Source organism: Suillus subaureus (assembly GCF_016647635.1).
Source record: "Suillus subaureus strain MN1 chromosome Unknown BJ212scaffold_10, whole genome shotgun sequence".
In the NCBI taxonomy this organism is placed as follows: Eukaryota; Fungi; Basidiomycota; class Agaricomycetes; order Boletales; family Suillaceae; genus Suillus; species Suillus subaureus.
This window is the reverse complement of record NW_024538566.1, coordinates 756,599-780,987: the sequence shown is the minus strand read 5'-3', so window position 1 is coordinate 780,987 and position 24,389 is coordinate 756,599. Positions and strand designations below refer to the sequence as shown.

General features: G+C 47.5%; 9 protein-coding genes across 9 annotated transcripts; 3 read left to right on the top strand and 6 right to left on the bottom strand.

Annotated features, from left to right (window-relative positions):
* Positions 1-221: 221 nt before the first annotated feature.
* Positions 222-1,307, top strand: BJ212DRAFT_1268039 (uncharacterized protein; the record flags this gene model as incomplete). The annotated part of the gene is made up of 3 exons (XM_041330698.1): positions 222-452; positions 515-699; positions 752-1,307. The coding sequence occupies 3 exons, from the start codon at positions 222-224 to the stop codon at positions 1,305-1,307; spliced, it is 972 nt and encodes a 323-aa protein (XP_041194883.1).
* Positions 1,308-1,340: 33 nt separating this feature from the next.
* BJ212DRAFT_1344682 (uncharacterized protein) lies at positions 1,341-2,284 on the bottom strand. The gene is given in 6 exon segments (XM_041335269.1): positions 1,341-1,506; positions 1,564-1,663; positions 1,707-1,708; positions 1,720-1,960; positions 2,085-2,107; positions 2,161-2,284. 4 exon segments carry the CDS (start codon positions 1,931-1,933, stop codon positions 1,376-1,378), a joined length of 447 nt encoding a protein of 148 aa, XP_041194882.1. The 5' UTR covers positions 1,934-1,960; positions 2,085-2,107; positions 2,161-2,284; the 3' UTR covers positions 1,341-1,375.
* BJ212DRAFT_1479324 (Endonuclease/exonuclease/phosphatase) lies at positions 2,243-6,655 on the top strand (the record flags this gene model as incomplete). The annotated part of the gene is made up of 24 exons (XM_041339857.1): positions 2,243-2,622; positions 2,718-2,890; positions 2,941-3,189; positions 3,243-3,417; positions 3,476-3,633; positions 3,695-3,912; positions 3,966-4,082; positions 4,134-4,403; positions 4,457-4,464; positions 4,524-4,611; positions 4,666-4,733; positions 4,787-4,840; positions 4,895-5,030; positions 5,087-5,220; positions 5,270-5,309; positions 5,368-5,416; positions 5,467-5,498; positions 5,558-5,720; positions 5,773-5,936; positions 5,983-6,036; positions 6,089-6,265; positions 6,316-6,348; positions 6,396-6,492; positions 6,552-6,655. The coding sequence occupies 24 exons, from the start codon at positions 2,243-2,245 to the stop codon at positions 6,653-6,655; spliced, it is 3,141 nt and encodes a 1,046-aa protein (XP_041194881.1).
* A 546-nt stretch (positions 6,656-7,201) lies between these two features.
* On the bottom strand, positions 7,202-9,101 carry BJ212DRAFT_1479323 (amidase signature domain-containing protein; the record flags this gene model as incomplete). The annotated part of the gene is made up of 7 exons (XM_041339856.1): positions 7,202-7,437; positions 7,490-7,677; positions 7,725-8,217; positions 8,269-8,613; positions 8,675-8,692; positions 8,747-8,936; positions 8,991-9,101. 7 exons carry the CDS (start codon positions 9,099-9,101, stop codon positions 7,202-7,204), a joined length of 1,581 nt encoding a protein of 526 aa, XP_041194880.1.
* Positions 9,102-12,332: 3,231 nt separating this feature from the next.
* Positions 12,333-14,483, bottom strand: BJ212DRAFT_1344624 (amidase signature domain-containing protein). The gene is made up of 7 exons (XM_041335268.1): positions 14,435-14,483; positions 13,994-14,340; positions 13,748-13,937; positions 13,677-13,694; positions 13,269-13,616; positions 12,722-13,214; positions 12,333-12,673 (listed from the first exon to the last, which is right to left on the bottom strand). The coding sequence occupies exons 2-7, from the start codon at positions 14,102-14,104 to the stop codon at positions 12,466-12,468; spliced, it is 1,368 nt and encodes a 455-aa protein (XP_041194879.1). The 5' UTR covers positions 14,105-14,340; positions 14,435-14,483; the 3' UTR covers positions 12,333-12,465.
* Positions 14,484-17,482: 2,999 nt separating this feature from the next.
* Positions 17,483-20,055, bottom strand: BJ212DRAFT_1344604 (amidase signature domain-containing protein). The gene is made up of 8 exons (XM_041335267.1): positions 19,451-20,055; positions 19,208-19,397; positions 19,142-19,159; positions 18,746-19,090; positions 18,196-18,697; positions 18,007-18,146; positions 17,909-17,956; positions 17,483-17,857 (listed from the first exon to the last, which is right to left on the bottom strand). Exons 1-8 carry the CDS (start codon positions 19,565-19,567, stop codon positions 17,622-17,624), a joined length of 1,596 nt encoding a protein of 531 aa, XP_041194877.1. The 5' UTR covers positions 19,568-20,055; the 3' UTR covers positions 17,483-17,621.
* Positions 19,452-20,055, top strand: BJ212DRAFT_76822 (uncharacterized protein). Its single transcript, XM_041344031.1, has 2 exons — positions 19,452-19,838; positions 19,903-20,055. The coding sequence occupies exons 1-2, from the start codon at positions 19,619-19,621 to the stop codon at positions 20,004-20,006; spliced, it is 324 nt and encodes a 107-aa protein (XP_041194878.1). The 5' UTR covers positions 19,452-19,618; the 3' UTR covers positions 20,007-20,055.
* A 377-nt stretch (positions 20,056-20,432) lies between these two features.
* BJ212DRAFT_76767 (uncharacterized protein) lies at positions 20,433-21,513 on the bottom strand. The gene is made up of 2 exons (XM_041344026.1): positions 20,792-21,513; positions 20,433-20,735 (listed from the first exon to the last, which is right to left on the bottom strand). The coding sequence occupies exons 1-2, from the start codon at positions 21,278-21,280 to the stop codon at positions 20,634-20,636; spliced, it is 591 nt and encodes a 196-aa protein (XP_041194876.1). The 5' UTR covers positions 21,281-21,513; the 3' UTR covers positions 20,433-20,633.
* Positions 21,514-23,233: 1,720 nt separating this feature from the next.
* On the bottom strand, positions 23,234-23,693 carry BJ212DRAFT_1298440 (uncharacterized protein; the record flags this gene model as incomplete). The annotated part of the gene is made up of 2 exons (XM_041332698.1): positions 23,234-23,518; positions 23,649-23,693. The coding sequence occupies 2 exons, from the start codon at positions 23,691-23,693 to the stop codon at positions 23,234-23,236; spliced, it is 330 nt and encodes a 109-aa protein (XP_041194875.1).
* Positions 23,694-24,389: the final 696 nt, after the last annotated feature.

The following is a 24,389-nucleotide window of genomic DNA, read 5'->3' as shown; positions in this document are numbered from 1 at the left end:
CAAGCACGCGGTTAAAGCATGCCTCGTCACAACATGGTGCGCAGCTCGAGGGTATAAGCAAGTCGCTCGACTACTCTTACTTCAACTTGAAGTTAACCAACCCAACAACATAAAACATCAACATGAGCTGGAGGAGTCTCGACAGTACTCCAGAACTCTCTCACCCAGTATTGACAGTCCCGTATCGCGTCCCGTCATCAGAAGGCTTTGCCTCACGTCCGATGAGCGCTCTCTCGGGCTCTCAGCTATCGTTTAGCTCACCTGTTTCCCGGTCTTCACGGTCGCCATCAGCGAACGCAAGACTTCCTGGACTCCTCGCCCAGGCATCTGTTGTCGCAAGTCCAGTCGAGTCTGCAAAAAGTATTGCCTCGTTCTTTACAAAGCTGCGGTCCGCTTCTTCTCCGCCGAGACACTCCGAGTTTTACTTGCAGGATGAACTATCTGTCTTCCTGGTAGGTGGTCCAAATCTCTACATTTCCAAAATTTTACATTAAAGAATGTTGTGCATTCATAGGTAGACGGGGTGTTATTCCGTGTACATCGCTTTTTTTTGCAGCGCGAGTCTGATGTTTTCCGCACTATGTTTGTGTGTCCTCCAACGCAAGACGGTCCTGATGGACTCAGTGATGACAAGCCAATCGTCCTGCCTGAAGTCACAGTTGCTGAGTTTGAGGGCTTGCTCAAGTTCCTATACGATGGGTATGCCTCCTACAAACATCAGCGTACCTCGCATCAACTAACTGCCTCTCAGGGGTACCTCGCCATCTCCTTTCTCAACAGCAGAAGAATGGGTCAGATTACTGTCTATCGCAACCCGCTATGGAATGGAGCGTATCCGCGCGAGAGCGTTGCATGAACTAGAGTATCTCCCACCGCTTGATCCCATCCAGAAGATTACCCTGGCGCGGAAGCACGACGTGCAAGAGTGGCTGTTGCCCTCTTACGTAGCGCTTTGTTTAAGGCGACAGCCCTTGAATGTGCTAGAGGCAGTAGAACTTGGGCTGGAGACCATGGTACTGATAGCGATGGGCAGAGAAGCCGTGAGGGACCCTGGTACTCTGAAAGATTTCCAAGACGCTAGGCAGCCACTAGGATATGAAGAATTTATGACGGACATCGTCGCTGACGTATTTGGGGAAATGGAGAGGTTTCAGGTGCTTGAAATACGTAACGCGGAGCGGTGCGCAGCATGCAAAAGATCTGAGGGGAGTGTATTTGACATAATACAATTTAACAGTGACAGTACAGTTATACAATTACAGGAACAAGCGTGTTATGTATGTTGTTTTGAGCTAATTTGGACGTAAAATGTCAAGCAGATAATTTCTGCACCCGCTTCATGCTGACCTTATGCTGACAGTCTGGCAAAAAGATGTTAGGCCCTCTGTCTCGCGTCAAGGAAACAACATACCTCCGCACTGCCAGTAATGGAGACCGGAGGCGACCTGGTGGACGGAGATGTAGACGCAGCAGAAGAGGTGCGCGCAATCATAGACAAATCGATGTCTATAGACAAGATAACAATTGGCTGTTGCACGTGTCACATTCCAAACAGTGACTGACCTGGTGCCTTGAGTGCGTTCTTCCTGATCTGCCTAGCACTCTCCCTTTCTTCCTCTGTGAAGGAGTTGGCCCGCTTCTCGGGTTCAGGCTTTTTGTGAACGGCTAGAGCACCATGGTGTTATGAAGGTGGAGCATGACAATGGAGTCGATACGTACAATTGTTGCGTTGCTGGTCTGTGGTGTCTTCCTCAAACTCTTCCTCTTCCTTGTCTGCGAGTGCAGCAGCCTCAAGGTAGCGTTCATCATTGATACTGCCCCAATTGTGTTGGCCACTGCCGTTCTTGCGAACGGACTTGTCGAGACCAGACTTAGAATTAGAGCGATCCCGTAGTAAGGCACGAGGAAAGACAGCGCGCTCTGTGCGAGTCATAATGAGTCTGTCAAGTAGTGATGAGGTCTGGTAGGGATCAAAGTGGTTGTGTGTTGGGAAAATAGAATTGGATATAAGAAATTGGAAGGCGTAGTGGTTTGCTTTTATAACCTGCAGCTTTGCCGCCACGCCACCTGTGACTATGACTTACAAAGGTAAATATTCGAGACAATTCTACGACTCGTGATCAGAACAACAGCTTTTTTTGTTCCATCCAGGGCACGCACGTCAATCGAATAAGTTGTACCTTTCTTGTTTCACTAGTGCTGCGGCTGTTCGTACTAACCCCACTGCTTCTGACAGACTTTGATGTCGTCTGACGATCTCAGGCTGACGCTCATGAGGCTCCCCCCACAAAGAAAGAACTTTGTGGGGAAACGTGAGAACATCATTAAGACACACGTGACCATTAATGGCACCGCGGAAACACAGTCCTTGTCTAACCCTCTGACAACGGGCAAAGAGTTCCTTAGGAAGTCGTCTAGACTACCACCTATGAATGGGATAATGGAAGCCGCAGTTCAATCCCTTCTGCGATCATCTGAGGATCTCAAGGCGGCACTCGAAGTCGAGGTCACACAACTTCAAGAACGCGGTGACCTTTCAAGTTCTTCCACAGATGACCGATTCAGACGCATTCTGGCCGTGCTGTCGCACAGAAGTGATTACGTGGGAGACGAAGAAGGCAGGTATGTAGCCTGCTACCTGTGTCAGGAACCTTTTCCTGGCGTACAGATGCTTCTACTAAGCTCCGCTCGTTTAACTTTATACTGACTCTGAGAAGTGTTCTGATTCTTAAGCGCACGCCGGATCACTTCATCCAGGACTTGAGTATTGAAGTTGCATACCCGATCTCTGGAAGTTTTTCGTTCTCTGTTGCACAAGCAAGGCGAACAACTTCGGACCTTCGCGCATCTGTGGGAGATACTGGCGCTACGCTGGGTCAGTCGAGATCAGGTATGTAAATGCGGCTGATGCCATAAGTCGCACTCTCACCACATCAACAGAACTCATTTTGACTATAAAGTATGAGCTGGCTAATGAAATACGAAGCCATACTTTTATCACACGAGATACGCGGAAATTGCAGTCCTTCACCTCAGAATGCAGACGTTTGAAGGACATATTCAGTCAGCCGTTCTTCTTTTACGTCCCCCATATCGACTTACCAGTGCATCTACTAATTGTAGCTAGAAATGAATTTGATGCTGATTTCTCTTGGCTATTACTTTACACACAAGAGAGCTCTTTGAAATGTACGATACCTTCCATCACGTAAATGTAGATACACGAGCTGACTTGATACCAGCATTTTCATCTCCTATAGATTTGCGCACGGTCAAACTACCGTTGCACACGCGACTTTCGCCGGCCAGTGCGGGGCTTCCAGGAGACGATGCAGTCGATATCAGCATTGTCCGCGAAAATTGGATATACAACAAGGCTATCGAGGAGGCTTCTACTGGATCATCGGCGCGCCTGCTGTATGCTTGCTAATATTGCTCTTGAAATATTTTAATGGGCAACTTCACTCATGAACAGCATCCGCACAGGGACATTCAATGTCAATGGAAAGTTGCCGTCGCAGGACCTGTCTCCCTGGCTCAGACCAGCGAAGCGCGATTCAGAAAAATCTGGATGGATATCACCTTTGAAATCCATTTCACCACTCGATATACTGTCAAACCCAATTGACGAACGTCAGTGGCGTTTGGCCACTATGTCAATTTGTCATTGATTGCACCCCACTTCTTGATTTAGAGGTGACCAGCAGCCTAGGAGCCTCTTCTGCCACATTAGCTCATGCAAGTTTGAACAACGATGCAAACGTCTCCGATCCAGATCTTCTTGTACTAGGCTTCCAAGAACTGGACCTTTCAACCGAAGCCCTCTTGTATGCCACCAGTACCGTCAAAGAAGATGCGTGGGTGGAAGCCATCTTGGCTGGGTTAGGTGAGAGAGGCATTCTCTATGAGAAGGTATCGTGTTTCACCCATTTATCTATTGCAATTCGATGTGTGATGTCTGTCAGCTTGCTTCCAAACAGCTGGTCGGCATGCTAATTGTTGCAATTGCGAAGAAATCGCGTCTGTCATGCTTTGGTGACATCAGAATTAGCGTCGCTGGTGCAGGAATCATGGGTATCATGGTACGGTCGTGAACACAATTCTCATGGTATTTAATCAAATTTGTCCTGCAGGGAAATAAAGGTGCAACGGCGATACGGATGTCATACACACCTTTAGCCCAAGACATTTCGCCGAGTCCCACAGTGCTCACTTTCGTCAACGCACATCTCGCAGCATTTGATGAAATGGTAGAGAGGCGAAACTTTGACTTCCACGATCTTTCCAGGCGCCTGGTCTTTGATCAGACTGACGAGCTTGATTCTGATTCTTATGCGAATGCTGCACTGGAGACTTCGAGAAGAACTGCTGGATTGTTTGAAAGTGACGTATTATTCTGGATGGTGCGCTGTAACTTGCCCCCTCTATTACCTCACTTACACTTTTGGAACTTTAGGGAGGTTGGTTGATTATCACCCGACGAGATGAATGACTCATTCGGCCATCACAGATTTGAATTACAGGATAGATCTTGCGGACGGGGACGTGAGAGAACTACTATCATCTTCTCTAGGCACGAGTAACATCCCACTTTTGCTAAAGTATGATCAGGTCAGATGATGACTGACATAATTGATCACTGTGCTGACTGTATCGAGTATTTAGTTGAAGACGGCTATCGCAAGCGGGAAAGCATTTGCTGATTTTTCGGAGCATGCAATCACACATATGCCGTGCGCAGTTTCCTCCCGAATAATTACATATACTGAATCGCTGGGCGTGGCAGTTCGTACAGATATGCATCAAATACGTCAGAGGATTCTCTGGGATATGACCGAAAGTGAGCGGTGTTCGCATTTGGCTTACTATTGGAACAATTCTCCTATCTTGCTAGGCGCAAACCCGCATGGACGGACCGCATAATACATATGTCAGCTCCCAGTGTTCCAGTCACCCAACGTTCATATTGCAGCCATCCGCAAATAACGATGAGTGATCACCGTCCAGTGTCAGCTGATTTTGATTTGAATGTGTGTTTTTTGTTGACAAATGTTATGTTGATCCATTCATACTCGATGTTCGTCAGATATCAATTGTTGACAAGGAAAGACGTGAGATCGCCGCCTCTAAGCTGTACCGGGAGTTATGGGGCGTGGAACAATCCTCAAAGACACCGAAAATCAAGCTACAGCCATTGACATTGGACCTTGGAAAAGTCTAGTAGGTTCTTGCACCTCCTAGTTGGTGTTGGCTGAAGTTTGTATCAAAGCTATAAGCGTCTAACCCGACAAACGTTGTCCATTCAGAATGTTGGACAGGCAAGTTGACTCAGTAACTTTTACAGCCTTTGGTAATTATGATTTCCAGATCCCCTGCGTTTACCGATTCGTCGCTGCAGATGCTGAACAGCCGATCTGTAAGCAATACATTAGCTTTCATATCACCAACTGATGTGTTGTATCGAAGGTCCGCAATGGCTTAAGATTGATCCCGTGGTGGTGCGAGGCATCTTCATGCTGTCACGCTGGGGCTAACCTGCAAATTTCTTTCTATGCAGGTCCTACTTCGTCCGGGTGAATTTTCAACCACCACTGTTACAGTGTTTGTCGACAGCTCGTCTGCGTCACGGCTGAATCTTGCACCGCCCCGCTTGGATTTTACCCTCATATTGCACACTGCTCTAGGAAAAGATCACTTCATCTCGGTCACTGGCGAATATCGTACGTTCATTCCTGTCCGGCCTGATGTCCTCACTGGAGATGATGAACACAGAATATACTTGCTTCGCAAACAAGCTTACCAGACTTACACGACTTCCCGGTCCCGTGCGAAGTATGAAGTCCCCGAATGATTGGATGCCTGCACGGCAGCCAGTGAACGCCCCGAGGGAGATCATGACGTTGATCAACTGGTTGATGACCCATGTCACTAATCCAGTTCGTGCCACAAAGATTCTGACGGCATGCCCTAACGACACTCTAGAATGATTTATTCAACAGTCCTCTTGATGAGAGCATATGCATGAACATAAGAGAGGTGTTTGCGAGTCATCTTCGACATTCATGCATATGTTAATCATTGTTCATAGTGTCTTGACACAGGAGATCAATTTCCATCACCCCAATCTGGAGAAGAGCACAATCCACTTGCGACTGCCATTGCATCTACACTGGTACAGCTATTGGACTCGTTAGTAGATCCTGTCGTGCCCCCGTACCTCCATGCACGGTGTTTGCAAATGACAAGTAGAGACGAAGCATTCGAGGTGCGTCAACAAAATTCCAGCGTCCTGGATAGTCTTCATGCAAGTCCTAGCTACTGGATGAATTTCCTCCTGAATCAGTCAATGTAAGATTCTACACATGGTGCACACGCCTCTCATTAACTCTTCTCAGGTATGGATCTCGCTTACTGCATTCCTCCATTATATATCCTTGCAAAAACTGCCGTCACAATCATCGCCAGATCAAGCAGATATGGCAGAAAGGCTGGGTGCGTCTATCATACATTATGCAGAGTTCATTGAAACATCTGCTCAATAAAGTCTGTAGCGACTGTATTTGCACCAGTATTACTGCGGGACGACTCGACGGGGCTTCATGCCTCCGTGTCTCCAATCGGAAAGCGGAAGTTTTTGCTTCATTTTGTTGGCTGATCTACGCACGACAGTATGTCTTCAGAAGCCCTCGCGCTCTTTATAGTGTGGTTTGCTGTAAAACAAAACTTTCGTGATCTTCGATGGACAGGATTGACCATCGGGACTATTGATATATCTCGAGCACTTTGGGGGTGTAGTGACAATGAATATAGGGAGGACAACACATGCAACGAGCAACAGTTACAATAACGAGATACTAGGGAACAAGTTCAAAATCAGTTAGAAGCAGAAACAAACCTGGCCGTTTCCACGCTGTCCGGCGTTGATGATCCCTGGGCGTGAGCCGGAATTGGGGGAAGGAGGAGAAACAGTCTTCGTCGTGTATCACGCCATCATCACCCGCTGCGGCGTTCCGCTATACATGGACGTATGAGGTTTGGAATACGACAAGTCTTGACACCGCAAGGGACAATGTTCAAAAGATGGAGTGCTGGGGCATGAGGATTTGAATGCGGGTTTCATGCATTGCGAAATATTTCACTCGATTCAAGGTGTCATATGTGCAAAATAGCTTATTCCCTGTACGTGATTTACAAACCACCTTCACTGAAACACGACATCAGTTAACTGAGTCCTAGGAATCGCATCGGCATATGCCCTTCTCTGAAGCCTCACGTGGGTAGCCTGCTCAAACGCATAGGCGTAGCCGATGAGCTTGAACTCGCTATACGCAGTACCCATAAAAGAGATTCCAAAAGGAAGTCCCGGAGCTTGAGTGTGAAGTGGTGATGGCGTCTCAGGAAGCACTTTGACGTCATCTGACTGAAAGCCGAGGGGCACTGAGTGTTGAAAAGCATAAGGGACGTTAAGATTGCAGTACGAAGTACTAACCTGAGATCAACGGATACCCTGCAATTGCTGCGGGTAGGGGCGCTAGGGCATCGGTTGGTAGAATTATGGCATCGAGATTGAACTGGGCCAGGGTACCGTCAATTCCTCTCGTGCGCCCCAACTCGAAGTCCTTCGCCAGCGCCGCAAAATAGGCGTCATCAACCTGTGCAGCTTCCGATTCGATGAATCTATATATATATTTGTTAACGTGCATTAAAGATGCGAGCTGACATACTGGGATTGATCTGTATAAAACGGCGCTGGAAGTTCTTGATCTACATGAGTCTTGTTGAATTCTATCAGATCTGCGAGCGCCTTCACGCCTGTCGGGACTTCGACCAATTCTGATATGTACTTGTTGATATCAATCTTGAAATCCACGGCCGAGACCAACTGCTCCGCTTTCGATGTTAATAGTTCTTCTGTGGCTGGGAAATCCGCAGGGTCGATGATTTCCGCGCCTAAAGCTCGAAAAATGTCAAGAGAGGAGTTGAATGTCTCTTCAATTGCCTTGACATTGCGGATGAAGGAACGAGGCACCCCAAGACGAGCGCCTTTAAGGGCATTTTTATCGAGCGCTCTCATGTAGTTTGGGATCACTCCGGGCTGATGCAAACTAGCTTCATCTCGAGGATCGGGCCCAGCAATGCAGTTTAATAGCAGGGTGGCATCAGCGACAGAGCGACACATCGGGCCAGCAGTATCTTGATGGGAAGAGATTGGTATCACTAGTATCCGTTGTCAGAGAATCACTCAATGTTTATCACTAGAAATCTTACCGCCTGAACGGGATACCAGCCCGACGGTTGGCTTGATACCCACGACATTGTTCCTGCTGCTCGGGTCAACAATAGAACCATCAGTTTCTGTACCAAGAGACCCGGCTGCTAGACCAATAGCCATCGCAACACCACTTCCGGAGCTTGAACCGAGTGGGTCAGCATTCGGGTAGCAGGGACAAAGTGTTTGCCCTCCACGCCCCGAGAATCCAGAGGGAACTTGTCCCCTCATACCAGCCCACTCGGAGAGGTTTGCTTTGCCTATGAATATAGCTCCAGCTTCACGTAATTTTGCTGCAACAAACGAGTCTCGCGGGACAACAGAACCTAGCAGTGCGTAGGAACCTAGGGTAGAGTAAATATTATGATATGCAAGATGGCAAGCAGTCGTGCAATGTGTCCGTACCTGCAGTCGTATCCATTCCTAAACCCAGCTCAATTTACTGGTATTATAGGTATATGACACAGGGAATCTCACCTTCTTCATGCAGTGTAGCAATGTTATCTTTCAACAACAAAGGTATCCCATGCAAAGGCCCACGGCTACCTTTGACTTTCCGTTCATCATCAAGGGCCGCAGCTTGTGATAAGGCTTTTAGATTGGTCTCGATGATCGCATGTAATGCAGGGCCTTCCAAATTAACTTCCACAATTCTGCGCAGGTAGGCCTGCGATAACTCGAGTAAGGGCTATATGAGGCATCCGCCGAGGCAGCAACTTACCTTCACGAGCTGAACACTATTGAAGTATCCTTCTACTAGGCCATCTTGGAGTTCTGCGATTGAAGCCTCGTAAAGATCAGGCAAAGCGCGACTGGAAGTCTTGCAAATCATGCGGTATATCCCAGTAGACACAAGGTAAGAACTAGGTCCAAGTTTGTCGTCGCGGGGATACGGTCAAAGATAAGAGTCTGCATCCCTAGTGGTATCTTAAACCATGTCGTACATCCGAATTCTAAGTCCACCACGCAGATAAACATATTTTTAGACGTTAATTTGCGCTGGCCTTGTACCAGAGTCGATATCAGTTCACCTAGTATACTTTGCGAGTTGATAAACTCAAGGTGGGCTGCCCTGGTAACGCATTGGTTATTTGACGCATTGATGCTTCGTGCAGCCAGTTGGTAACAAGTTATAACTATAAACACAGTTACATTAAAGTACACCTGTTGCTGCTCCGATTCGATCAGTCCTGGTCAGCAAACACTCGGAGAGCACACACCTCCCTGTTGAGAGACGTGGACAGCAAACTTTAAAGGAACTTGGGTTGAATGATCCACAAGGCCCCCGGCGGGTGGGAGACTCGTCTGAAATTTGAATCTACTCTTGATCGATTCTATTGAACAGTTCAACCTGACTCAAATTGACGGACCGAGTTGCCGACTGTTGCCGGAGCGGGGGTCATAATCAGTCACTGTGTTGGATGTGGCTAGCTACTAAGCTCGATACCAGCCTGGCTTATATAACCACGGACGAGTAGCCCTAGCTACCTCATACGAGATTGTTACGAGTAATACGGTACGTGTCCCTTCGCTAATCCTTCAATATCGGGCTCGCCGCCAACCCCCCACTCCGCCGGATCATCTACCTTCTGAGTTTCTCTGCTCCAAGGTCTTCGTTGCTCAAGCAGCAGTAGGATTCGTTAAGAAGCACTCCGCATTGTGCAACGACCTACTACTGACGTGTCACGAATCACGATGGTGTCATCAACCACACTGCGGCACTAATGGGGAAGCAGAGATACGACTCACTGTAGCTCATCTAATCTCACACGCATATATATACGAAGTCAAACTACCATGCCGGTAAGTTAATAAATCCTGGATGAAACTACTCATACTCACGTGTTGGTCGATGAACTCTATCGTGCATTTATAGTCAGGGCAGCAATCATTCGTAGTTGAGTCGCAAAAGTCGCCAGGTGCTTGGCATTCACTGTCAGCATTAACAGCAATAGACATTGTTAAAGCAGCAACAACGGAGAGGACAACTCGGAAAGCGTGACGCATTGGTTGTGAGATGTGCTATGGGATCTCGGAAGTAAATCTGAAAGGGAACGGTAAAAAGATTGCTTGCTTTTACGCATTCTGTGCAGACACTGCTCACCTGAATCCCACCTTCAAACAGATATCATCTGTAATGCCAGCAGATTGCCAACAGACCTTGAATTTAACTTGCGCTATCCCCGGTATCTTATTGCAAGGCAAAAGAACAGAGAAGAATTTTAGGACATGATGGTGACGTGCAATTCCGAACCGTTGGGCCCACGTTACCAGGTGACACGCAAGGATCCTAGCAGAGGCCGAATTCAGGCGTCTCGTGGATAATGAGAGAACTTCAGAGTCTCATCACGCATGGGGGAATGCGAAAGCAGGTACTGGCAGTTGAGGCTTTGGAGATCCAAATTCCAAAAGAGAGTGCACTCCCCAGGTATGATGTTGTTAATGCACACTATGTAGCATCATCAAGAAACAAAGATAGACTCCGACATTGGTTTTCCATCAAGATGCAAATTTTTCACAACGAGTACAGACGTGGTACTAGACACAATGTACGTGATGGAAGGAACACCATCTTCCTTCAGTTGGTCTGGCCAGGTGAGATTGTATTTTGGCGTTGGTGTATGACGTCAAGAAAGGAGTCGAATGTCTTTCTCAAGTACCTTACACATTGGAGAAATTCGCTTAGTCTATGAATTCAGCTCCAACTACACGACTGCTACAAACGCGTCTCGAGGATTACAGAACGGGTGTAGGAACCTAGGAGGCAGAATTAACAACACGGCAGTCACTTTCTATATTGAAAGTTGGAATTTCGTCGTGTTCGCATACTGCGTCGATTGCTGCTCTAGCATGACTCTAGACTTCCAGGTAAAGAAGTACCGCCAGTGGAACACGAGGCCTGCAAATTCCATCCGTAAGGATCTGTTCGCACTCAGTCACGTGATTGATAGACCTAATCCTAATTTACCGCTCGTTTGTAGCAATGGAAGGACGATCAGAATATACTTATCGTCGAGCTTTTGTCCACAACGGTCCCGGAAACTTTCTCGGAGGTTACGATGAAGTGCTGACCAAAGAGGCGCAAGTGTACTTGCAATATCACCTGGAATTCGAGACTGAGTTGCAGAGAATGACCAAGGCGGGACTGACTAACTAACCATAACCATATTGCTTTCCCCACCTGGTATAAGTTGGCCATGGACGAGCTGCAGCGCATTTCGTACAAAATGCGGTCCGGGTGGGAGTGCCATACCATTCGCCTGCATTTGCATTACTTATGTGTCTTCTGCAATGATTGCGCGGACGATCGCTGAAAAAGTGATGTAGCTTTCAATGATTGGGATGATGATGGAATGTAGGCCCCGGTAAGCTCATCTGTTAGCTTTGGTACTTACTTGGCCACAAAGTTTATAGTACGAACATGATCACAGAGCTTTGAGAACGTAATGTTTCGCATGCGGCCCCGGTCTAAACAACTGCATACGAAATTTTAGTTTGTTGGTCGGGTGCGCTTGAAAAAGGAAAACATGTACGGTGAAGCGTGCTTGTGAGGGATGACCAAATGATCGGATGAGTGCCGCACGACCATGACGCGGGATAGCGCCCAGAAAGAGCGGGGTTGGCGTTCTCAGTATCCTCCTCTTGCCCATGCGGTCATCGAGAGTAATCCAATAGCCTTATCACAAGCTGTAGCCCTTGACGATGAATGGAAAGACTAAGGCGGCTGCGGGCCATACCACTATTGTTTCGCACGCTTGGAGGCAAAAATGATGATATCAAGCGCATTCTTGACGCACGACTCGAGGCGACTGTCCTCACAACTCTCCAATCGAGTGAGGAGGTACCTTCAGACTTTAAAACGCTTTCTACCTATCACTTGCATAGGTTACATTGCCCCCTCTGTTGGTTATTCTTTCAACCCTCCTTTCACATAACACCCGCTAACTGCGTTCTCGGAATCGCATCGTTGTATGCCTTTCTCTGAAGTCTCACGTGGGTAGCCTGCTCAAATGCATAAGCATAGCTGATGAGCTTGAACTCGCTATACGCAGTTCCCATAAAAGCGATTCCAAAAGGAATTCCCGGAGCTTGACTGTGAAGTGGAGATGGCGTCGCAGGCAGTACTTCAACCCCATCTGGCTGAAAGCCAAGAGGCACTGATATTAAACGGTTAGATGGTGTAAGTGGCATAAGCATTACCATATGAAGTACTCGCCTGAAATCAACGGATATCCCGCAATCGCTGTGGGTTTGGGCTCCAGTACATCGGTAGGTAGAATTATGGCATCAAGATTAAACTTGGCCAGGGTGGCGTCAATTCCCCTCGTGCGTCCCAAGTCGAAATTTCGAACCAGTGCTGCAAAATATGCGTCATCAACCTGTGTACCTTCCGCGTCCATAAATCTGCATATTTTCTGTGACAGCATATTGTAGTGATTCGAGCTGACATACCGAGACTGATCTGTGTAAAATGGCCCTGGAAGTTCTAGGTCTGCATTGATCTTGTTAAATTCTATCAGATCAGCGAGAGTCTTGACGCCTGTAGGGACTTCGACTAATTCCGATATATACTTGCTGATACCAACTTTGAAGTCCACAGTCATCACCAGCTTCTCTGCTTGCGATGCCAGTAGTTCCTCTCCATTCGGAAAATCTGCAGGGTCAACGATTTCCGCGCCCAAAGCTCGAAAGACGTCAAGAGAGGAGTTGAACGTCTCCTCGATAGCCTTTATATTGCGAATAAAGGCACGAGGCACTCCAAGGCGAGTGCCCTTAAGGGCATTCTTGTTGAGTGCTTTCATGTAGTCTGGGACTATTCCAGGCTGGCGCAAAGTAGCTTCATCCCGAGGATCAGGCCCGGCGATGAAAGCCAACAACAGGGCGGCGTCGGTGACAGAGCGACACATCGGACCAGGAGTATCCTGATTAGATGAGTAAGGCACCACTAGCATTCGCCGTTGTCAGAGGGGCGACTGATAACCATGACTGGAAGACTTACCACCTGAACGAGATACCAGCCCGACAGTAGGCTTGATACCCACAATATTATTCCTGCTACTTGGGGCTACAATAGAGGCATGAGTTTCTGTGCCAAGAGACCCAGCTGCCAGACCGACAGCCATCGCAACACCACTTCCGGAACTCGAAGCAAATGGGTCAGCGTTCGGATAGTACGGACAACGAGTCTGCCCCCCACGCCCTGAGAATCCACGAGGAAGTGTAATAGACCTCGCACCAGCCCATTCGGACAAGTTCGTTTTGCCTATGAATATAGCTCCAGCCTCACGTAATTTTGCTGCTGCAAATGCGTCTCGAGGAACAACAGAGCCCAGCAGCGCATAGGAACCTAGAACGGAGCCACAAAGATTTAAGATTTACTAGATGCAGCCAGTAGCGCAGGATGTACCTGCAGTAGTATTCATTCCTCATCTGGGTCTCAATCTACTGGTGTTGCATGTATGTAACAGAGTACTTCACCTTCTTCGTACAACGTAGCAATGTTGTCTTTCAACAATAATGGTATTCCATGCAATGGCCCACGGCTGCCTTTTTCTTTTCGTTCAGCGTCAAGGGCTGCAGCTTGTGTTAAGGCTTTCGGATTGGTCTCTATGACTGCATGCAATGCAGGACCTCCGATGTTAACTTCTTCAATTCTACTAAGGTAGGCCTGTAATCACTCAGTAGTAAAGCCGGCATCGGGTATGTGCTCATGTAGCAACTTACTTTCACAAGCTGAACGCTACTGAACAGTCCCTGTACTAGACCATCTTGGAGTTCTGCAATTGAAGCTTCGTAAAGATCAGGCAAAGCACTACTGAAAGCGTTGGAAGTCATGATTGCAGGACTTGGAGATAAGAGTTATGCCCAGGTTTGTTACGAGAAGACGGTCACTGATAAGAGTCTGCAATGCAAGTGGGAGCTAAGACCCTTTCGTGGACGTGAACTCCTCCGTCTATGGTCACCAGTTCGCTGTCTAGGATTCTGATAAGTCGTATTTTTATACATTTGATTGCGCGAGCCTGGTGACCATAGAGTTTATCAGCTGACTTGTACAGGAAGGGACATGAAGGCTGCCATTGGACGCAGCCAAATCCGGGAGCGACGCCGAAATTTGAGATCATGTCAGAGGACCTTGACAATAGGCAGCATAGTCTCGACCCATACCGTTCGCAAGAGGACCCACAACTCCATCCTCGGCTCCGTTGGGCCCATAAGAGATACGTGCCGTATCTCCCTAACGACGTTTTCTTTGAGTGTCTTGAGACCTGCGAGAGTAAGAGACAGAAAGGGAGCATGATGAGGCTCCCCTGATGTTGGGACAATGACGGCGTTGCACGAGTATATGTTCGCAATGAGGATGCTGACTCCGCCATGGCGCGCTGCCGCTTGCAAGTCTTCGTAAGACGGAATGAGCAGGAAGCGATGAAACTTTGAAGATTGTGGAATTCAGCCACAGCAACCTCCCACTGCTCCATGAGGTTGCTGCCCGATCAATTGCAGCTTGGTCTGTGCCTACTGAACCCCGAAACTCAGAGAGGCACTTGCTGAGCTCCGAAAGTTGGTGAGCTAGCACCACGAAAAGAGGATGCAGCATTCAGGTAATCGAAGATTGTGAACACATGATCGTCGAAAAGCTCCAAGCACATCTGGTATGCTTCGAGGGCAGAGTCATGTTGATAGTGTTCGGCTTGGCGAGCTCAGTCAATAACCTCTATGATGCATTCTGGAAAGCCTTGAGTATGGAATTTTGACGCTCGTATAAAGTTCTCCACTGCGAGTGACAAACCGGTAGAGTTGTACCGCGTCTGATAACGAAACAGATGGGTCTCCTGGGGCATCATCGCGATGTAGTTAAAAAATCTGCTTGGGTGCAGTGGAGGCAAAGCCACCTATGAATCTTGACAGAGACCAATGAACTCTTCAATGTCTGAGTTTGTGTGAAACGAGTGCAGAGTGCTGTACTCAAGTTGAAAAGAGTTACACGGCGCTCTGGATGGTCGAGCGGTGCTTTAACCGAAAAAAATCACGCTACAGATTGATGGCCTCGTTGAGATCCTCGCTGGTACTATACATGCAAGTTATGATATCGACTTTTGAGCCCAAGGGAAATGTCACTGAACGCGATGTCACGATTTGGATATCCAGGTGGGACGACGTTGCAACCAAAATGTAAGCGTGAAAAAGGGTTGGGTCAGGGATTCAGGGGACGAGAATCCCTTGTCATTGATTGGGGTTCGCTCGGTACCAACTGAGCTCACGTGCTTACACAGCCTTGTACGCACTCTTCGATTCATGCCAAGTTCGGTGTTGTAGGTTTGACCGGGACCACTTTTGACCACTATGAGCTCTTACCACGATGATTCGGATATAGGCTGCCGCTAAACGATGCAGGAAAAATGATGTTATCGCTCAAACCTTTATTAGGTGTTTCTTCCAATATCGAATTGTTATTTTACACGTAGCTGGGGCACTGCGCACGCTTCGGACGCGTCTCGAAACCTATACCAATTGATTATTGGTAGCCCAAGTGCTTGTTTCGCTTGGCCACGTGTATAACCCTGCACGCAAATACAAAACCGATCACACAGGCTGGCCAGGCCATCCGCCAGAAAATGGGGGGCCGTATCAGCAACTCGCTTATTCCTTCACTGCGTAAAAGTGCGTATAGTGTACAAACCAATCTCACTGGAATATGACATTTGTTATTTGGGTTCTAGGGACCGTTTGCAACTCCAATCATTTCCGGGGGTTTGTTCAGTCCGACTGTGCATCATGAGGCTTTTATATTCTATAAGCTTACACCGAGACGTAAAGTAATGAGTGGTAAGTACTTCAGTCATATGTGATGCATTCAAGTGTTTGAGACGATCCTCTATGCCAAGTTCTTCATTGCTCGAGCAGCAGTGAAATTCATTCAGAAGTAATCCTGCAATGAACGTGTTTTATCATCAACATTAACCATACTGCACCGATGCAAAAGTAGAAACATAACTCACTGTAGCTCACTGGACCACGCACATAAACACGTATACAGACTATCATGCCAGTGAGTCATGGTGTCAAATTCTGAATGAGAACTAGTGATACTTACACCACCTTCATATTGGTAGTCGCATACTTTCTCGCATACACTGCCCCTACAGCAATCTGCAGTTGAGCCGCAAAAATGGCACAGTCAATGGTCAGCACTGAGAGACTTTGACGCTGCCAGAGCAACAAATTGAACAGCGAGGACGATGGAGAAACGCATCATTTGTGAGATGTGGCTTAGAATCTCGAAAATACATCTGAGGGGGAAGGTAGGATGACGGCCGCTTGCTTTTATGTCTTGGATACTCAGTGTTCTGTGCAGAACTTATTCGCTTTGAAATACCCCTTCAAACAGATGTCATTTACAATGCCAGCTGGTTGCCAATAGACCCCAGATTTAACTCGCTCAGTCCCTGATATTCTATTGGCGGAAAAACACTAGGATATGGTAATTTTCGGTTCCATCTTGTTGGGTATGACATACATTAGGTGACACGTAGTCTCCCGTAGTCAACTTCAATAAGTGACGTTCGTTCCTCCTGTATGAGGAGTGACACGAGGAGCCCAAGCCCACGCCATCAAAGTAGGGGTATCACTGAGTACCTCTTTGACAGCGCGATAGCGACCGCTAAACGACAATCAGGTTTCGTTCTCACCCATGTGGAAATGAAGCAGCTTTTCTGGTGTGCTGCGCAGCTGACTACAACTGTGCTCCGCTAGGGCCATTTGGAAATGAAATACTCAGACCGCCATGCATGAATCAAATTGTAAGTGTGGCCTTCGAGCTGGTTGCCATTGCTTACCACGACTCGTCAGGCTAGCGCTAGTGAATTGCTAGTCGTAACTATCCTAAAATTTGATATTTTCTCTTCGTTTTTATGCTCCTGATATATGTAAAAGGCGCAATCGGCTGCTCGATCCGTGCCAACGATTCAGTATGGCCTAGATTCGGCCGAGTTCAAGTGACGCCACTGATCCCCGGTGATAATTCAAAATATGGTGATTTGGAAGCCAAAGAAGTCTTCGATCATGAATCGCATCCGCGAGTTTCGTCGAAGTCCTTTACGGGCCCCGTCACGATATCTCCCCATGTACAATATCAATATAGATTCAGATAGCACAGGACTCGGATGAATCCTGTGATTCATGGTGTTTACCCCTGACTTGAAATCTGTTCGACGGATTACCACTGATGTTATGGCTTGTGCTCATTTGATTGTATATATACCCAACATCTGGAACAATATCACGATGAACCCAGGCATGGTTGGAAAAAAAATACATAGTTGTTGTATGTGCCAGTCATATACTCCGTCTTTGTTCAAATAGAAAGCACATCATTCAGCTGCGTCGTAGGAATTGCTTCAGCATAGGCCCTTCTCTTCAAACGGACCTGCGTAGCCTGCTCAAACGCATAAGCGAAGCCAATAAGATTGAATTCGCTGTATGCGGTCCCTATAAAGGCTATCCCGAACGGAAGGCCTGGAGCTTGCGTGTGCAGTGGTGCAGCGGGAACTGGCAATACCTCAACGTTATCTGGCTGGAAGCCCAGCGGAACTAAGCATTTGATTTAGTCAAATGAACTGTCGTGAAAATGGGGGTTCGCACCTGAGATTATAGGGTATCCAGAAATCGCTGCAGGTTTTGAGGCGATCCCTGAGGAAATTTGAGATCCCGGAATTGACGCAAGTATATAATCGACGTACCATCAGTAGGAAGAATGATTGCGTCCAAATTGAATTTTTGGAGAGTTGCATCAATGCCTCGCCTCCGGCCTAAATCGAAATCCTCAGCTAAAGCTGCATAATACGCGTCATTCTTTTCCGTGGCTTCGGCAGCAATGAACCTTGTATCAGAGTGAGCAACTCCTTAGCACTGCCAGATTGTGAACCCACCTAGATTGATCGTCATGGTATGGTGGTATAAGCTCTAAATCCGCGTGGGTATTGTTAAACTCGATCAAATCTGCGAGGTTCTTTACGCCAGTAGGAACCTCAAGTAACCCCGAAATATACTCGGTCAGATCAACCTTGAAGTCTGTCTGCAGCACGAGTGTTTCTGCTTGCGACTGCTTCATCTCCTCGGCACAGGGAAAATCAGCCGAATCTACTATCTCCGCGCCGAGAGCCCGGAAGGTATCTAAAGAAGCATTGAAAGTTTCCAGAATTGCTTCAAATGCTTCACCGTCGCGCAGGAACATCCGCGGCACTCCCAGTCGTTTGCCTGCCAGAGCATTCAGATCGAGCGCTTTCATGTAGTCAGGAAGAACACCAGGTTGCTGCAACGTGGCAGCGTCTCGAGGATCTGGTCCTGCTATAACGGAGAGCAAAATGGCTGCATCTGTAACTGACCGACACATAGGCCCAGTTGTATCTTGATGCGATGAGATAGGTATCACTAAAGAGACTCAACCAACTGTCAAAGCAGGATTGAAAGAGTAAATACCTCCAGCCCGAGAAACAAGCCCTACTGTTGGCTTAATGCCTACCACATTGTTCTTGCTGCTCGGCGAAACAATGGAACCATCCGTTTCTGAGCCTAGAGAGCCAGCAGCAAGACCGACGGCCATCGCAACCCCACTCCCAGAGCTCGATCCAGATGCATCCCCATTCGGGTAATAGGGACAAAGAGTCTGACCTCCACGACCTGAGAAGCCGTTTGGAACCTTGCCGCGATAGTTTGCCCATTCAGAAAGGTTCGCCTTTCCGAGAAGGATAGCGCCAGCAGCGCGGAGCTTTGCAGCGACGAATGCATCTCTCGGAACGACGGAACCCAGGAGAGCATAGGAGCCTAATCTCGCTAAATATTTAACCCAGAACTAAACGTTCTTGGATATCGTACCAGCGGTAGTATTCATCCCTTCAGGAGTATCAGCATACCGAACACGCATCATCGATAGTTGCGTACCTTCTCCATGTTGTGTAGCAATGTTGTCTTTCAGTAGTAAAGGGATGCCGTGCAGTGGGCCTCTGCTCCCTTTAGACTCGCGCTCGAAATCAAGTCTTGCGGCCTGAGATAAAGCATTCGGATTCGTCTCGATGACTGCATGGAGAGCTGCGCCCTTCAGATTGACTTCATCAATCCTTGCGAGATAAGCCTGTATTTGTGTGAATCGTAATAAAATAAACCAATTAGTTAATAGTAAGTTACCTTGACGAGATCAACGCTCGTAAAGTGCCTCAGCTCAAGACCCTTCTGAAGGTCAGGAATTCCGGATTCATATAAATCAGGGAACGCATTCTCCGAGAAAACATCGCGATTGGGCATATCTCTAGGCGTTGTGCACAGCGGGCACCAAAAGATCTAGAGAGGTAACGAATGGGTTGGGGTCAGACACACAGTCGCGGTTCTTTGAACTATTTTCCATTGATACAACGACTCGGACTTCCGACTCTCTATCGTACTATAGAGACCCTGGGTGTGGGACTAGAGATAAATTTGACTCCTGGAGTCACGAGTGCTTCGATGTGCTTCGATGCGGCGCCCAGCGCCGAGACCAGAAGTTTCATAAGAAAGGGTATGAACTTTATTGCTGGGAGTTGAGTCTTCATGCCCTTTCTTATGCCAGTCACTTCCAGGACTGATATATTTGACTGATCTAGAGACCAGTAGGGCGACTGCAGCAATGCTGAACCTTTGTTTGGCCTGGCACGCCGCACAAGCACGGTCGAACACCATCGATATGTTTAGTATCCGGCTTGCGTGAACATCGGGATGACGATTTAATCCACATTTTAATGTGCAACTTGAACTTGAGGACGTTGGCGACACTGCCACCGTGGTCCGTGACTGCCGCGGCAGGTTGAGCGCGTGTCGTCTAGCATGTATCTGCCCGGGTCCGACATGCTAATGAATCGGAAGATCAAAGGTATAGAATATCTGACTCAGTGCAGCTCGGAAAACGCGAAAACATCTTATTTTGCTTGGCATGAGCTACGAGTCCTCGACAAACGGCAAGCCGTCTATAGGATGATAACGGTATGTTCATGGAACAAGGACTAAAAGATAGTAAAAGATAAAAGGATCGAAAGTATAAAAAAGTATAAGCAAAGCAAAGTTCGAAAGTGCGTCCAGTGTGTACATAGAAGTGAAAAACCGTTTGTCAGTGTCTTCTCTGCCTTGAGTTACGTAAGTCCAATCATAAATAAACACGTAGATACCGTGGTATATCGTCAGAGCTCATGCCAGTGGACTATGAGTGACCAATCCATTGAGATTTGTTCGTGAATTAGCGTGGGTGAGGTATAAGTTATTTCCGGCCAGAGTGTGCAGCCCATCCACACACCCTAAAATGCGGTGTTATCTTGGCGCGGGAATGAAGTATTATTTATGTTTATGCTATGGAATGGAACAGGTGGGAGGTGGGCTGTGGCGGGCGGGATGAGGATGCGGTAGACAATTTCCGTGGGCGGTTTGGATTGGGGCGGCGGAAGGTCTAAATTGCGCAAGGCGTCAGTGATCGTAACTACTAGATGAAAAAGCACTACATACGTGTCGTGACATGATCAGCTTTGCCATGGAGAGAGGCGCAGGATTTTGATACACGGCCGGTGCTATAATGCAATAAGTTAGTATTGCAACACAGAAACCGATAGAAATTCGTGGCTCACGTGGTGGCTGGAATTGAGGAACTGGTCGACACAATCGCCAATTGCCAGGAAGATATTCCAAACGTTTGTGCGAAAGTCCTACGCCTGCTCCTGTGCCAACTTCAGGCGATGGTTTCTCCGGGATGGTCAAAGAAAAGGGCAGTGATGCTGGGAGAGCATGCTGCAAAGACCGACTCCATGTGTTGGTTAGCGACAACAAAGAGGACCAAGCAGGGGTCTTCTCGTTGGATGCTGTTGATAGAGAATGACAAGACCAGAGGCGCATAAAGGAATACAATATGCGTGCAAGCAACAGGCAAACGAAAGATACAGCGCAGGCAAGCATGACAGCGGCGACGCTGGGAAACTTGGTGGGTACAAGGACGCTCATGACGAAAAGCAGTCAAGGGAGTACACCCTACTTGTTAAAGGAGAAGCACGGAAATTGAGACCACGAAGAAAGAGAAAGAAAAGGACGTGCTAGGCAAGGCACTACCTGGCTGGCTAACTGGCTAACAGAAACGAGCACAGCTCAAATTGAACATGGAAATCCCAGTTTCTTATAATAATATTTCCTAATTTACTTTTTGGGCGGACGTAATTCATTTCGGAAATATAGATTGCATTTTTTATTCCCACGACATCTTGTTCGCTTCCTCAGTACGTCCACCTTTCCGTCGATCGACAATGGACATCAACGCTCGCAGAACACGAATTCTCAAGGATATGTTAAGACTCGTTATGAAGGATGTTGCAACACTAGGGTCTTATCAGCCCTTATCATGTTGCCGCCGCGACACGTTTATAGATTACGATGGAGCCCTGACGTCTAGCTCCCCTTTCATCCGCTACTAGTGCCGCCGCTACATCATCATGGAGAATGGTCATTTTTAGTAGTAGTGTCTGGATGGGAAATTAGAACATTCATACTAATCCGCGACCTAGTTCGTGCCCTGCTCACGAGAATTTTGAAATACGGAATGGACACGATGAATCACGAACAGATACGAGGCGACATTCAACGTGGAGCAATGTCAACTTGAGATGAGAAAATATTACAGGGTTTGGGGGTTGGGTATTGCCCCAAAATGCGCTTGTCCGATGACGATCACCCCACGAACCTAACTTAAAAGTTGAGTTCTTCGCGCCTGAACAAGCACCTCAAGCGCACTTTAATCTCTTTTAGATCGTGAGCGAGAAGTCATATAACGCTCAGAGTGTGACTCATGTAAGGCTAGGTGCATGCTTCGAACGCGTGCTTGTGATAGGCCTCCTGGTGCCCGTAAGCATGCAAGATCGTTTCCTTATTAATGAGGTCGTGTACCGGCCACAACCCAAAAAACCTCGTGTCTACTATGCTTCCAGACACCACGTTATTCGCCGTCATCGCCAACCAAAATAAGGGCCCGACTTTCTGGGCAATTTCATTGTTGCACACCAACCTCACGCTATCATGCATGTCGCCAAAGCTGCAAATCACCCTCAGGAACTTCCGCCTCCGGTAGAACCGCGCACATACCCTGTTACTACGTCGGCTTGGAGCTCCATTCCACCATTTAATATCAAGCCATATGTGGTGAAGCGTCCAACCTAATTAGCTTGATGCTACTATCTATGGGTCTATCACTTGCACCACTGGCAATGTCTGGGGAAATATGCTGCCGCTCTAGGTACGCGAGAGCGTACTGATATAGAAACCTCCCCCGCGTTCGTAAACCAAGGCACCAGGACTAACTCCTTCAGGAGACAGATTCGTTTGGAATCCAATGCGCTTGAGTCCCTCGAGCAAAGCCCTTTATTATATCAGATATCGTGGAAGCTCGCAATGTTTCCGACGGACGAAGTATGACTCGCCTGTCACTGATTGTCCCGGATACCGTTGTGTCATCGACTTTTGCATTGAACAAGGCAACAAGGACCCGAGTGAGCAAGCTCACCGGGAATTCATCATTGTAATTGACTATACTTGTAGTAAACAATTGTGGTGAGCTGAGAATGTAAATGATGCTCGCCTGCATGTCCAGCTGCCAACGCATGATACGACACAACAGATGTGGAAGATCTTTGTATACTGCTTGGGGTGAATGTGAGGATATACTGGAAGTTTTCCCAAATTGACATGGTTACATCAACGTCATGGTTGCATATATAGATCCAGCATGATATCATGCGCTGAAAATGGGGTCATCATATAGAATTATTTATTTATGCGCCCCGCGATGTCATCGAAATTCTACTTGAGTTGCATGCACCTACAACAACATAGCCAGAGCCAAACTTGCATTCCGACATGAAATACCCCATCGGAATAGCAGTTCTGTGTAATGTTTCGTTTGACAATGATTTATTCTTCGATAGACTCGTCAAGTGTCTTCCTATCAAGATCAAGATCGGAGGATGCTGTCGCCGTGGCCAGGACAATGTGCTTGATCTTCGAGTGATGTGACATTGCTCCACGATCAATGACCACATTCCAAGATTTTGTGGCGTCATCCCAGATTGTTTCCACGACACTAGACAATGGCCAGACGTTCAGGTCCAAGAAATGAGCGTAGCCTTCAAACCAGTCATCAAGTTGAATGAATGAACTTTGATGAAGCTTGCTGGGGGATTTACTTTCAACGCAAGGCTGAGGTGAAGGGGAGTCTGCGTGTAAAATGAGTAAGGATGAGTTAGCGAAAGACTTAGAATATTGCCTCAAATAAGACGTCTGATTAAAATTAGGTTGAATGAGATCGAGAGTAAATAAATAAACATACATTGTCTCCCACCCGCGTATTATGTTCGATCACAAAGGTAGACATACGGCTTGCAAGCCGCACCGAGTAGTTCCAATAATCAGTATCTCCGGATCACCGCTAGGAAGATTTAACTTATTTCTTCGTTTCTCTTCCCAGGTCCTGTTGAAAATCGTACAACTGCGAAAGATGCCGGCCTTGAAAGAATATCAACGTATATCAACAGGCATGCATACAAGGAGCAATACGTTTGAACCAGTACCCGGGCCGGGAGTGCTTTCAGTGTATTTATAGAGCATGTGCCCTTCCAGGTCACTTCGGGACCCAAGCCGCTTGGGATTACCTGCTACCTTTCCCATGAAGCGTCTCGAAGGTGAATTAAACGATAGGTCTAGAAGTGGTATGACATGAGCAGGCGCTTTGCGCGTCTCCTTACTCAATTGGAGAATTGTGAGGCCAGTCGCCTCGAGCCGTGCGTAAAAAAACTGAAATCATTATTGCCTCTTCGCCTGCGAAAATTTCATGTAAGGACAACTTCTCTCGAGGATCCCGTTTCGTGGAAAAAGTCGACAGTTGAAGCTATGTCACTCGTGCGAACAGCCTCACCAAAGGCACCGAACCATTTGTTGGCCTCTTCTATAGGAGAAGCTACCTCGACAATGGCTTTGGTGACGCCAGGGAATCAAGAGTTGGCAGAGTAGAGAGATCCAGAACGGTCTTCATCGCAGGAAAGTGCCAGCAGCCAATGCAGAAGCAAGAGCC

What these genes read in the sequence shown, in the direction of transcription:
- BJ212DRAFT_1344682 (XM_041335269.1), bottom strand. Translation starts at nt 1,933, where the DNA reads ATGACTCGCACAGAGCGCGCTGTCTTTCCTCGTGCCTTACTACGGGAT. An exon ending in GAACGCACTCAAGGCACCAG is followed by an intron (nt 1,507 to 1,563) that starts GTCAGTCACTGT and finishes TCTTGTCTATAG; the next exon opens with ACATCGATTTGTCTATGATT.
- BJ212DRAFT_1344624 (XM_041335268.1), bottom strand. Translation starts at nt 14,104, where the DNA reads ATGACTTCCAACGCTTTCAGTAGTGCTTTGCCTGATCTTTACGAAGCT. An exon ending in GTAGCGTTCAGCTTGTGAAA is followed by an intron (nt 13,938 to 13,993) that starts GTAAGTTGCTAC and finishes GAGTGATTACAG; the next exon opens with GCCTACCTTAGTAGAATTGA. An exon ending in TTTTACACAGATCAGTCTCG is followed by an intron (nt 12,674 to 12,721) that starts GTATGTCAGCTC and finishes GAAAATATGCAG; the next exon opens with ATTTATGGACGCGGAAGGTA.
- BJ212DRAFT_1344604 (XM_041335267.1), bottom strand. Translation starts at nt 19,567, where the DNA reads ATGCCCAATCGCGATGTTTTCTCGGAGAATGCGTTCCCTGATTTATAT. An exon ending in CGAGCGTTGATCTCGTCAAG is followed by an intron (nt 19,398 to 19,450) that starts GTAACTTACTAT and finishes ACACAAATACAG; the next exon opens with GCTTATCTCGCAAGGATTGA. An exon ending in GCTTGTTTCTCGGGCTGGAG is followed by an intron (nt 18,698 to 18,745) that starts GTATTTACTCTT and finishes GAGTCTCTTTAG; the next exon opens with TGATACCTATCTCATCGCAT.
- BJ212DRAFT_76822 (XM_041344031.1), top strand. Translation starts at nt 19,619, where the DNA reads ATGGGTTGGGGTCAGACACACAGTCGCGGTTCTTTGAACTATTTTCCA. An exon ending in TATGAACTTTATTGCTGGGA is followed by an intron (nt 19,839 to 19,902) that starts GTTGAGTCTTCA and finishes TGACTGATCTAG; the next exon opens with AGACCAGTAGGGCGACTGCA.
- BJ212DRAFT_76767 (XM_041344026.1), bottom strand. Translation starts at nt 21,280, where the DNA reads ATGAGCGTCCTTGTACCCACCAAGTTTCCCAGCGTCGCCGCTGTCATG. An exon ending in AGCTGATCATGTCACGACAC is followed by an intron (nt 20,736 to 20,791) that starts GTATGTAGTGCT and finishes TGCGCAATTTAG; the next exon opens with ACCTTCCGCCGCCCCAATCC.